The sequence below is a fragment of the Lutjanus erythropterus genome, chromosome 23 (assembly GCF_056507025.1).
Source record: "Lutjanus erythropterus isolate fLutEry1 chromosome 23, fLutEry1.hap2, whole genome shotgun sequence".
Lineage (NCBI taxonomy): Eukaryota > Metazoa > Chordata > Actinopteri > Lutjaniformes > Lutjanidae > Lutjanus > Lutjanus erythropterus.
In genome coordinates, this window is record NC_139339.1 from 4,240,023 (window position 1) to 4,252,442 (window position 12,420).

The 12,420-nt window shown below is 41.0% G+C and overlaps 1 protein-coding gene across 1 annotated transcript in view; it reads right to left on the reverse strand.

Annotated features, from left to right (window-relative positions):
• Positions 1-12,420, reverse strand: part of trpc5a (transient receptor potential cation channel, subfamily C, member 5a) — a 78,392-nt gene that overhangs the window by 33,625 nt on the left and 32,347 nt on the right. Inside the window, exon 8 of the mRNA XM_084711737.1 lies at positions 833-970. Coding sequence (XP_084567863.1) covers positions 833-970 — 138 coding nt within the window. The remainder of the gene's footprint in view (positions 1-832; positions 971-12,420) is intronic.

The following is a 12,420-nucleotide window of genomic DNA, read 5'->3' on the forward strand; positions in this document are numbered from 1 at the left end:
TAATTACATTTTACTGGACTTTATTGAAGCATACTGTCATAAGCGCAGCATAGTTCTTTTAAGGAATAGGGCAGTGTGTAACGACGGGGGGCGTCACATGACCGCGGTGTCGCAGTAACGCGGTCATCGTCACAGCCCTGGTTTTAAACATGTAAAGGAGTTATACGTCTTCTCCTCATTTGCCGTTTGGTCCCGTCCTTCTAATGAGAAGTCTGCTCACTTCTGTTTCCTCTTTCAAACCTCCTCTTCAAAATAATAACAACAGTTCCTCCTCTCACTGTTTGTTTTTAGGTCGAGTGTTGTTGTCATGTTCACGTTTCCTGGCAACAGCTCCTCCAGCCAATAAACCGAGAGTTTTGCTTGATTGCTGCCTAGCAACAAATTTACTTTGAGGAAGAGACAGTTTCTTTCCTCCATCCTTCCCTCATGCCTCATGTCACTCGCTTTCTATCTCTTCCGTTATTCATGCATTTCTATCCTTTGTCTTTCCTCCTTCCTCTTTCTATATTTCCCATCGTTCTTTTATTCTTGCACTTAATCTTTCTTTCCCACCCCTCAACTGATGTTTCCATTATTTTTTCCATCTCAGTTTTTTCCTTGTCATCATTTCCACTTCCTTCCTTGTTTCCACTTTTCTTTCCTGCCTCACTTCCTTTGAACTTTCCTCAATCCCTTCCTTTGTTGCTCACTTTTTCGCTTCCTTCTTAAGTCTTTTCTGTTCACTATTTTTCCTCCTTGTTCCCTTTTTCTCCTTTACCCTTTATATATTTGGTCCTTCATCCCTTCCTCCCCCCTTTCCTTTTCTTCCTTACTATCCATCTTTCCTCCATACCAGTGAGAAGACAGGAAACAGCAGTCCGATGATGAAGCAGGTGACCAGTTTGACCGCCCAGTGTCGTCTCCTCCAGCCCGGGAAGCCGTCGTACCACAGCGTGGCCAGCAGCTGCTGGCAGTTCGGCTGGGCCACAAACTGAAGACAGAGACAGAGAGAGGGAGGACAGACTGTTAGGAAGCACAGTTTAAATGTCCTTTTCTTGGAATAAATGAGGGTCACATTGTTATCAATGAGAGAAAAAAATGAACAAAACAAACTGAAACCACAACGTTTATCTTCTGCCTTGACAAAAGCAGCTCTAAAAGTGGCTCATACATCATTCACAGAGCGTTTGGGGGAATAAATACGCTGATAAGAAACCGCGTAACCTTCAAACCACATAAAAAGGGTTGTTTCGTTTTTCTTTTTGAACTTTCTGTACATAACCTTCAGGTTTGTTCAGGTTCAACATAAAAATGTCGGAGGTCTTTTGACTTCTCCTAACAGGTGTTTGGTGTTCATCTGACGGCTAAAGATCTGAGTCGACGGTCTTGACTGGGATGTTCAATTTTCCTTTTTCACTTTGTGCGAAAGAAGTAAATGGATCTTGTTTTGCCTCACAGGCTCTAATATTTTGTCCAACACCTTTTCAGCAGTGAAATGTTGCTGTATCAACTCTGAGTTTACCGTTTGTCTCTGGGAAACTGGGTTGCGAGTCCCTGCAAGCCTTACTGTAGCTCACTGGACAGACCAGGGGTCTATGACACATATTTTAGTTGATGAAATACGAAAACTTTATTTTTTAAATTGGTGTATAGGCTTTGTATTTGACAGATGGAAAAAGTAAGAATCACTTTACACTGTAAAATAGATTTTTGAGCTTTGAGCCCAAATTCAAACTCTTGAAAAGTTTTGCCCGAGATTAGAAATTGGTGAAACTTTTTCAGAACTTAAGAGTTTGAGTTGGGCTCTAAACTCAAAAATTACTGCAGCTGAGGACTTGAATTTTGTCAACTTCTTCAGACACGCAAAATGTCGTACTACTAGAATACATAACATGGAAAAATTTTAATGGGTTTTGTTGCATTGAATACAAGATTATGTAATTAGCTGTATAATTATTATATTATAATTTTTATTCAAGAAATAAATCCCATTATAATGTTCCTCCCTTACCAGCTGTTCTGTATTCCTTAACGAATGAAGAGAGAATGAATTAAAATTAAAAGTCTTTTTTTTGTGTTTCTGTTGAGAGGAAATCTTCCTCACTGCACCAGAATCAACAGCTGTAAATAAACATCTGGACACATCTTTATTTATTTCTGCTCATAATGATGTGAAACAAGGAAATTATTCTTTAACCTGTACTCATTAAAACACACTACACTCCTAAACTAACGGTTCCAAAACAGTACTTCCTGAAGGGCTGAGGTTCTTCAGGACCATTCGCTCCTCAAGAACACTTTCTAGGTAGAACTCTCTGAAAGGGTTCCAAGTGCAAAAGATTCTATCAGGAAGCCAAAAGGGTTCTCTTATGGGAACAAGCAAAGAACTCTTCATGGTTCTATTTATGTTCTTTATTTCTCAGAGTGTATAAGAAGCCTCTAACAGGTAGATGTGTGTGTGTGTGTGTGTGTGTGTGTGTGTGTGTGTGGTTTAATGTTCCTCTGTGATGTGCAGTGACTAACCAGAGGTTCCCCGCTGCCTGACAGAACCGTTCTGTTGTTCAGGTCTCATTACAGTTCTGGCTTCACACCAAACACTGTTTGTCCCCGTCAGCCCTTCAGCTGCCCTCTGAGTCACAACAACCAGCTCGCTCCTCCTTTTCTTTCTGTTTACCTCCCCTCTGTGTCCTCCTTCTCATTCTGTCCCTCCGTTTTCTCTGCGTCCTCCTCCTCCTCATTGTGTCCCTCCTTTTCTTCTTCTCCTCTGCTCCCTCCTTTCTTTTCTCTCTCTGCTGATCTCAGCCAGTTAATCTCTCGCTGTCCTGCCAAATTTGTCTGTTTGCATTGTGCTGTCTTGCCGTCCTCCTTTCGTTCTTCGTCCTTTTTCTTTCTTTCCTCCATTTTCCCTCCATTCTGTCTTCCTTCCCTCTTCCTTCATTTTCTTTATCTTTCTTCTTCTTTCCTTTCTTTTCTCTTCTCCTTTACTTCATTCCTTCTTTCTTTTTCTGACCTTCCTTCTTTGTTTTCTTCTTTTTCTTTAATTCCTTCTTACCTCCCTTCCCTTTTCCTTCCGTCTTTCTTTCTTCCTATACTTCCTTCTTTATGTCCCTCCTTGTTTTTGTGTTTTCTTTCCTTTCTTCTTTATTTCCTTCCTCCTTTCTTTCCTTCCTTCATTGTTTGTCTTCCTTCCTTCCTTCCATCCTTCTTATATCTTCATCTTCCTTCCTTTCTCTGTTCTTTTTCCTTTCTTTCGTTCTTGCTGCCTCCTTTTTACTTTCCACCTATTTTTCCTTTTCTTCCTATCCTTCTTTCTGTCCTTTTTCCCTGTTCTTTTATTTCCTTCCTTCTTTTATTCCTTATTTTTTCCCCTTCCTTCCTTTTATGTTCTCTTCTTTCCCTCTTTTGTTCTTTCCTTCCTTCTGTCCTCCCTTACCTCCTACACCTCTTTTCTCCTTACTTTCTTTTTTCTTTCCCTCCTTCGGTTTATTAGTCCTGTCTTGTAAAAAAAAAAAAAAAGTCTCATACTTTAAACAAACTTTGGAGACAGCAGGTTATTTATCACATCAGCTGTGCGTGCGAGGATGTAAAAAGTTTGTTTTCCTCTTAAACAAACAGCCTATTAAATAAATGGACTAAATAAAAATCAGGCTCAGTTCTGCACATCCACCTTCTCACAAGGACACACACACACACACACACACACACACACACACACACACACACACACACACACACACACACACACAACTGTCACCAACCAAACATTTAGCTAAAAGCTTCAAAAGGCAAACTGCCAGAAAACAAACGTTCAGGTCGGCAGCTGAAGCCGTCAATCAAAAGCGACGCTCGGCTGAACATTTGGTGCTGGCTGCACATTTCCACACTTCCTTGTTTTCTTACACGTGTTTCATAAATAATTGATCCCTGAGTCTCTGATATCTCACAGCTTCTGACTTCACAGCATCATGTGGCGACGTCTGCGCAGGACACTAAATGTCATGAGAAATACCTATGGCGCTCATCCGATGGCGAGACCCGGAGACGACACTCGTGGTCTCCTGTGACAGCAGCTTCAAAGCCCCCAAAAATGGTACTTAGGACAGTCCGAATATTTTGGGTATGTGTTGTGTGTGTGTGTGTTGTGTGTTGTGTGTTGTGTGTGTGTGTGTGTGTGTGTGTGTGTGTGTGTGTGTTTGTGAGAAGCGCTGAACTGTGTACAATGTTTTTATCTTTTTAGCATGGGAGGGTTTCTCTCAGTTTAATCCTACACCTTACACCTCTGATAACCAACAACCTGAGAGAGCAACAGCAGATATGACCCTAAAACAAACACACACACACACACACACACACACACACACACACACACACACACACACACACACACACACACACACACACACACACACAGAGTAATATATCTACACAAATACACGTTTACACACAACACAACTTCAGATAAGAGGCTGAACAACTTGCTCTGTAGCTGACATGACACGTTTATCAGTGTGTGTGTGTGTGTGTGTGTGTGTGTGTGTGTGTGTAAGAGAGAGAGAGAGGATATTGGATAACGAGAGGATTTAATTATATAGATGAAATGATAGAAGCAGAAAAAAGAGAAAAAGAGGGGAGGAGAATAGTGTTAGAAGTCAAACCAAGGTGGCTGCTTCCTTCTTTTTCCTCCTTTCTTTTCTTCCTTCCATCCTTCATTCTTTTTTCTTACACTTCCTTTCTTTTTATTTAGTTCTTTCTCTCGTTTCCCACACCTCTTTCCGTCTTTCCCTCCTTTTTCCTATATTTCCTTCCTGCATTCCTGCCTTCTTCCATTCCTCCCTTTCTTATTTCCTTCTTTTCTCCCTCCTCTTTTCTTTCCTTCCTTGCTTCTTCACCTTTTTTCCTAGACTTCCTTCCTTTCGTCTTCCTTTACTTTTTCTCCTTCTTCACTACTCTCCTTTTTCTCTCCTTCAGTATTTTCTCTCTCCTCCCTTTATTCTCCTGCTTTCTTGCATTTCTTCTCCGTTTGTCTGCTTTCTTCCCAGTTTTCATCTTTCTCTCCTTCTCCTCTCCGTCTTTTCCCTCCTTCCTCTTCTCCATCCCTCGCTCAGCTCCAGTTTGGTTTCCTGTTGCCATGGCAGCAGTATGCTAATGAGGGAATTGATCTCCGGGCTCCTCTAAACTACAGCAGTCTGCTCCTTTCTTCTCCTCTTCTGTTTCAGGTTAAGGCTTCAGTCGTCTCGGTCATAGTCGACTATTCAGACGGAGACGCTCGACGATGACGCAGCGGCGGTTACGAAACAGCTCCTGACCAATCAGAGCGCAGGATCAGATCAAGAAGTAAAAAAAAACAAAAACCTCCAGTGGGAACAAAGTGAGCCGATCTGAGACATTTTTGTCATATAGGACGCGGTGAGACATCCTCGGCGTAGCATCCATCGATTATTAAAGTGACCTTTTAAACTAACAACCTGTGAATCAGCTGAAATTACATAAGACATGAGTGAGAGCCGGAGTGGTGGGTGATCAGTGAATACCAGCCAGCATCAGCAGGACTATCTGGATCATAATAATAATAATGAATGTGTGGTGGGCGATCAGGTATTCAGTTCATCTGAGTGACGTCATTGTCCTGTCTGAACCTGCATTTTATCTGCGGTAAAGTCGGCAAACGGATGGATGAGTGACAAACAGAACAAAACTTGAATAAATGAGCGGAGAATTATGTAAGTAATACGTCGTGGCCTTTTTAGTCACCATGTCTCAACCTAACTCACTATTTCTGGGGGATTTTTGGGAAACATGGTAAGCATCGGCATGTTAGCACCGATGTTAGCGTTAGCAAAAAGCATTGCCTCACAGAGCTGCTAAAGTGGCTGTTGACTCTTATCGGTAAACTCCACCAGGTGCGGCAGATCTACACCACAGTTTTCTTTGTTAAAACTACACGTGTGTTTGTGTGTCTCCCTCCATTCAAACTCTCTCTTTACCCCCCTCTCTCTTTTCAAACACCTCGTTTCCCCGCCGAACTCTGGAAAAGAGCCACTGAAGCACCGAGATAAATTTGCAGTCCGTCCCAAATTGATTAGCACGGTCTGTCTGTGTGTCCCTACAGACCAGGTCAGTGATGTGAAAACTGCAGAGGATCAAGTCTGAAACTTAATCTCAGTGTGCCCGCAGCACAGAAACCAACCACACACTTTCATGCTAATCCAATAGCAGCTTTACATAACACACACACACTCTTACACACACACAGACACACATTGGTCAGGGTGAGAGGAAGAGATGTGTGAAGATGCCTTGAAGGAGGGAGAACAAGGATGTTTCTTGTAAAGTAACACAACCTCAGATCCAGGAGAACATCTGAAGAGCTTCACTTCAAAAGGACTAATTCACCCTTTGGAAAAAAAAAAAACACTTTCACAAGATTAAAAGCTAAACACCTAAATTAACTTATAAATTAAAGGAACAGTTCAACATTTTGAGAACTCTGCATACATTTGCTTTTCTTCTGAGAGCGAAATAAGAAAAATCATTGATATATTTTGGGATTTTGAACAAAATGTTGTGTTATTATGCTAAGCTACGCTAACAGCGACTTGTTGTCAGTCATGAAGGTTTTTGGACTTTTTAGACAAACCAAGTGTAAACAACACAGCCTTGTTTTTACTTTGATCAGAGTCGATTTCCAGCCTTTATCTTACTCTGAGAACCATGTCCAGATTCCAGCTCCATATCTGATACACAGGCATGAAATTCATATCAGTCCTCTTGTCTTATTCTAGGAAAATAAATCTGGGTTTTTCCAAACATATTGAGCTATTTCTTTAAGAAATTAAAGAGCTTTTCTCGTTGCCACCCATCTTATTTCTTTGTTAAAACTACAACTGAACTCAAACTTTATTTATAAAGCACATGTCATACACAGGGCAACACAATGTGCTTTTATTAAGCAACAATGCACATAACAACTGAAGCAAAGACAAGATAAATATGCACATCAGAGAGTGTGCAGTTTCACAAAAGCCAGGGCAAAATATAAACCACATGTATACGACATACAAAACACGTGCTCACATGGATATACACACACACACCTACATGCACACATTAAAGATAAACAAAACACACACGAGAAACTTAGCCATAGGCTGTTTTGAGAAGTAATGTTTTTAACCTGGGTTTAAAAATGCTCAGTGAACAGTTTGTGTTGACGCCACCAGAATTCTGGGACCTATTAGATGGTATTTAACCACATTTGCTGTTATCACCAATAACTAAAGGTGTTGTTAAACGCCACTTTAAGTCATAAAGGAAACCAAACTATTATGGTGCATTTAACTGCACTATAAAAGGGTCTATTTCTGTTGATAAATATATAAAAGCCACATCAATTCTCCTTTAATTTAATGCTGTAAAACAAAGGAGAGTGAATACTATTTGCAGGCACTGTAATTAGACTATTTTTCAGTGTCTTTAAATGCATAATATAAAAGCAAATTTCATTAACCGTATAGCTTTAATTTATGAATGCATTATTATGTTGTAATTAAATACTGAAAAATTTATAATTACTGACATGTAACTCTTCAGACTCCACATACAGCGACTGAAGAGAAATGTTTCTTTGCATCACATCACATCCTGCAGTTTTCCTCCACAGGTCAGAGTGTCACATCTCACCCTGCTCTTCAGCAGCTGCATCCTCTGACAGCATCCTTCAAAGGTTTAAGACACGGGAGTCTGTTTGTCAAGATTTCACTTTCTCTGCCGTTCTTTCACAAAACAGTGCAGACAGTATTAAAAAACTAAACTTAACGCCCACACAGCGACACATGCACCCACAACAACAACAACTAGAACAAGATATACCATGAAATCTGCACTGCTGGCAGCCCACTGAGTTTCAAGTGACATTTAAAAATCAATCAGCAAACATACAGGAATGAATCAGAGTCAAGTATTAGCCCTGGATTAGAGGTGAGGGGAAGATGCCAGTTGATCGAGGCTCACTCACTCATATTAAATAAGCATCGCTGGAAATATTCTGGAGCCGTGTTCTTTCGTCTTTATTCACACTCCGCTGCTGTACGAGCCGCGGCGATAAGGAGGTGAAGTATTTTTAATCTCTAATAAATGCACCCAGCCATCCAGCAGGAACTCTGGGGAGCCGGCACAGACAAGGAAATTAGCCGAGTGGAAAACCTGACTCTCCAAAAAGGCCCCAAACCCCCTTTTATTAAACTCTTCATGGAGGCGAGTTCTGATGACTCATGTTAACCTGCTGAATCAAACTGCAGCCCCGAGTGCTGCCGGATGAATAGGCTTTTACGTTACATTTGCATTTCCATGCTGGGCGGCATTGTTCAGGCGGCTTCTACGTGATGGACATGACGACAATGGATGGGGAATAAAACCTGACTTCTATGTTTTATTATAACCCAAGCAGGCAGGGTTTGGCACAAGAAAGCAGCCACCATATTTAAAAAAAACCTCATGAATACAATCATGCAATTATTCCTAAAAAACTGCAAGTTTTCATTCGTACTGTATGGCTGTGGAAAAGAGACAAAAGTTTTCTACCCAGTTTGTTCTCAGGTCTCTATTCCTTCTATGTGAGGACCTGTTTCAGGAATAAAGAAAGATGCGGCCTGGAGTCACAAGACTTTGACTAAAGTCAGACTGAAATTTGCTGATTTTAGACAAAGTCAGACTCCTCCATAGACAATGACAAGAGCTGCAACTAACCATTATTTTTATAGTTGATTAAGCTGGAAGTTATTCTCTTGATTCTCTTTGTTTCCCAAAGTCCAAGATGACACCTTCAAACGTCTTCTTTTGCTCACAACACAAATATATTCAGTTTATTGTCTGGGAGGAATAAAGAAACCAGAAAATTTCTACATCTAAAGAAGCTGAAATCAGAGAATTTTGACTTTTTTTCTTTAGAAATTACTCAAAAGATTAATCAGCTATTAAAATACTTGACAAAATACTGAAATACTTGTGACTTCACTCGGACTTAAGCCTTTTGACTTGAAAAGCCTTACACCACTGGTTCCCAACCTGGGGGTCCCAGCCCTCACAAGAGGTCGCCAAAGATTCAAGGTGGGTCGCAAGGCCTTCTTAATTATAAGGGGTGTAAGAAAAAACAAATGCAGTGCACCAAATCTCAACATTTCATTCATTTCTGTAAGGAGAAGTAAATTAAATTGTTATTTTTTAAGTTTAGATTATTATCAAGACAGACCAAGCTCCTTTTAAGGCCATCAGCGTCACTCACAGAGAATCAACTACTCCTGAATGTCGCCAGGACTAAGGAACTTTGAAATCCCCAATAAACCCAGTACCCCTCACCGCCACATCTCCATCTACGGTGGGCAAGCTGAGGTGGCGAAGAGCCTAAAGTGCCTTGGAATCACCCTTAACAATGAACTCAGTTTTAATCATTACACGACATCCATAAACGCTGCCAACAGCGACTCTCCGCCATCTGGAAACTCAGGGCACTCTCAGTCACACCCCACCTTCTGCTCCTTCTGCACAGAAGCATCACAGAACCCATCTTCCTCTACCGCTTCATATTTTAGTTCGACATGCTCACCGTCGCCAACAGGAACACACTCCTCAAAACCACACACACTACCATCAAAATCACTGGTGTCCCTACTAAACTCAGCCCTCATTGTTAGAACTTTGACGTCATGTCCCCTGTGAAACCAAGATATTACAAGTTTTAAGGTACATAATGTTACGTGCGTCTTGTGACTTTCATCTTGCGACTCACAGTGTAGTATAAAGATCTTTTTCTTGATCTAACCAAGTAGTTTTGGTACCTAAACGCTCTGTTAGACTCAAACTGACGTGTGCATGGACAGCTGCAGACATTAGTTAGTATTAGTTTTGTTTATCCTGCTTTCTGGAGTCCGCCTGGAGGCGTGTGAGTCAACTCACGTTACCTCACATGGTCACCAGCAGACTCTCATGTTCTTGTGGACACGGAAAGTAAAGCTGCATCCATCACCTTGAATTCTTCCTCAGCAAACTTTAATTCAAAAGTGTAACCGGACATTGCACGTTTACAGCACATTAGCTTGAAAGTTGTGCTGTTTCAAACCTCAAACCTTCAACCCTCAAAAGGAGCTGATCTTGGCCCACCAAAAAATCTGTCTGGAGCCACGACTATTAAATTCTTAATTTTCCTTTCAGACTTTCCTTTTATTCGGATTTGGTGTCCACAGCTAGTTTGGGAGGAAAACTCCTGGACAATGTAAGACTAAAATAAGGCATACAACAATGATAAAAAGTACTGTTACTATAGACAAATCTAATAGATTAAATTTAATTTCTATTTCACAAAATGCCAGGCGACTGTGTTGGACTGTTGGCAAAGAGAAGAGAGGAAAGGTGTCTTCCCAGTATAATACCAGTACAGCTGCATGTTCTCAGAGTGGGTGGATTTGTACATCTATCTCTGTGAGGACCTATTTCAGTATTGAGACCGCTCTTTTGTGTCGTGCCTGCTGCTACACCGCTCACCTGAAACCTTCTCATGTAGCATATTAAGCCCCACACCCACCACCACCGCAGCGTCCACCTGTCAGCGCTGAGTCTACATTCCCTTTGGGGTGAAGTTATTATCATCCCTGCTGCGCTGAGCTCGGTGATTCCTTGTGGGGAGTGATGAGGTCAGAGCCTTCACGCCGTACATATTACAGTCCCATAATAACACGTGAGTTGGCTGTCTGCGTGAATGTGAATTGTGCCCCTGTCAGGTCACCTGTCCGGGGTATTTTTGCAGCTTCCTGCCTGGTGCATGTTGGGATAAAAACATCCTGTAATGATTCTCACAGGAACATGCAGGTGTAAACGTCTCTGCTGCAGAAACACAAAGGAATCTGAGTTAACCAGCTCGGTGTCACACGCCTGGGTCGCTACACTTCATTCTGTCCCAGACATTAAACTACAATCTGATACTCAGAGCTACTGTCCTGCTAATTCAATTTCTGGGCAATCTGCCTTGACCACTAAACTAAGAAATATGCTAACCCCGGCTACGCTACGTAGCGCCGGATAATTCAATTCCTCTGCGGTCTGATGTAATCTACCCTCGCCGCTAAACAAAGCAATATGCTAACCCAAAGCTATGCTAACACTAATTCAATCTGCCTGGGCACATGCTTGTGATTTATATGCAAATATGGAAAACGCTCATGTGTGCGCTCTGTGGAGCTTATTCACTCTCTTCATATTTGATCTGTCTCTCGCTCTGTTAATCCTCTCTATCTGTTGCTCTCATAAACACGATTCTCTATCGCTGTTTCTATGTCACACTTTTTATTTTTTTCTCCTTCTTCATCTCTTTTGTCTCAATCAATTTATTTCATTCCTTTTTTCTACATTTCCTGTTTCCCACCATGTCTCTCTTTCCTCTTCACCCGCTCCCCTCTCTCTCCCCTTTCAATTTAATCTCATTCAATTCAATTAAACACTGATATATTGGCACCATGTATTGAATAAAAATCACCTTGCCAGACTATATATATGTATATAAATGCACATACATATACTACATTTACTTGACAGCTTTAGTGACTGGTTACTTTACAGATTAAGACTTTATGTACAAAAAAACCCTATGACAAGTTTATAAAACAGTTGGGTCTCCTTGTCAGATGTCTACAGTTTCCATCTAACTGTCAAGGGAAATTTGAAGCAGACTTTTGTAAAGTCACAAAAAAGAAAAAAGAAAACGAGGTGTGTTTCCTTCTAATGGTTTTAAACAAAATGTGCGCAGTTTCACCAGAAGTTTGCGTTTTAGGCTACATTAATAAAGAGAAGAAGCAGAGGTTGTTGTGAACCACAAAGACGAAAAAAAGTCACCATGGCAGTCTCTGAATTATTTTTCAATTAGAAAAGTTGTAATTACTCATGTCAGCTCTATTCATGACAACAGAAACAGCTTCTTCTTCTTCTCTCGGAGCAGAAACAGACGGTCCGTCATCTGAGTAAAATGTTCACGACATCAGAACTTATTCGGAAAAAGGTGTTTCCATTTCCCATTAAGTGCATTACCTCTTCCTCAAAAATAGCAAAAAACACAATACAAGAGGAGTAAAGTTTGTGTGTGTGTGTGTGTGTGTGTGTGTGTGTGTGTGTGTGTGTGTGTGTGTTCTCTAATTGAGAACATGAGTTGATAGATTAATTAAAGCAATAATTCATTTGGATGTGGTGAATAAAACATGAATAAAGGTAAATATATTATTTATCCTCTGCTGCGGATTACTGAACCACACACATACTCACACACACACACTGCAAACAAATACGGACACACTCGAGTAGACACAAGTCAGCCCACAAACACACACACACACACACTCCATTTATTATTGAGACGACTGTTAATGTATAATTTAGCAGGACTGCAGGTATCACAGGCTC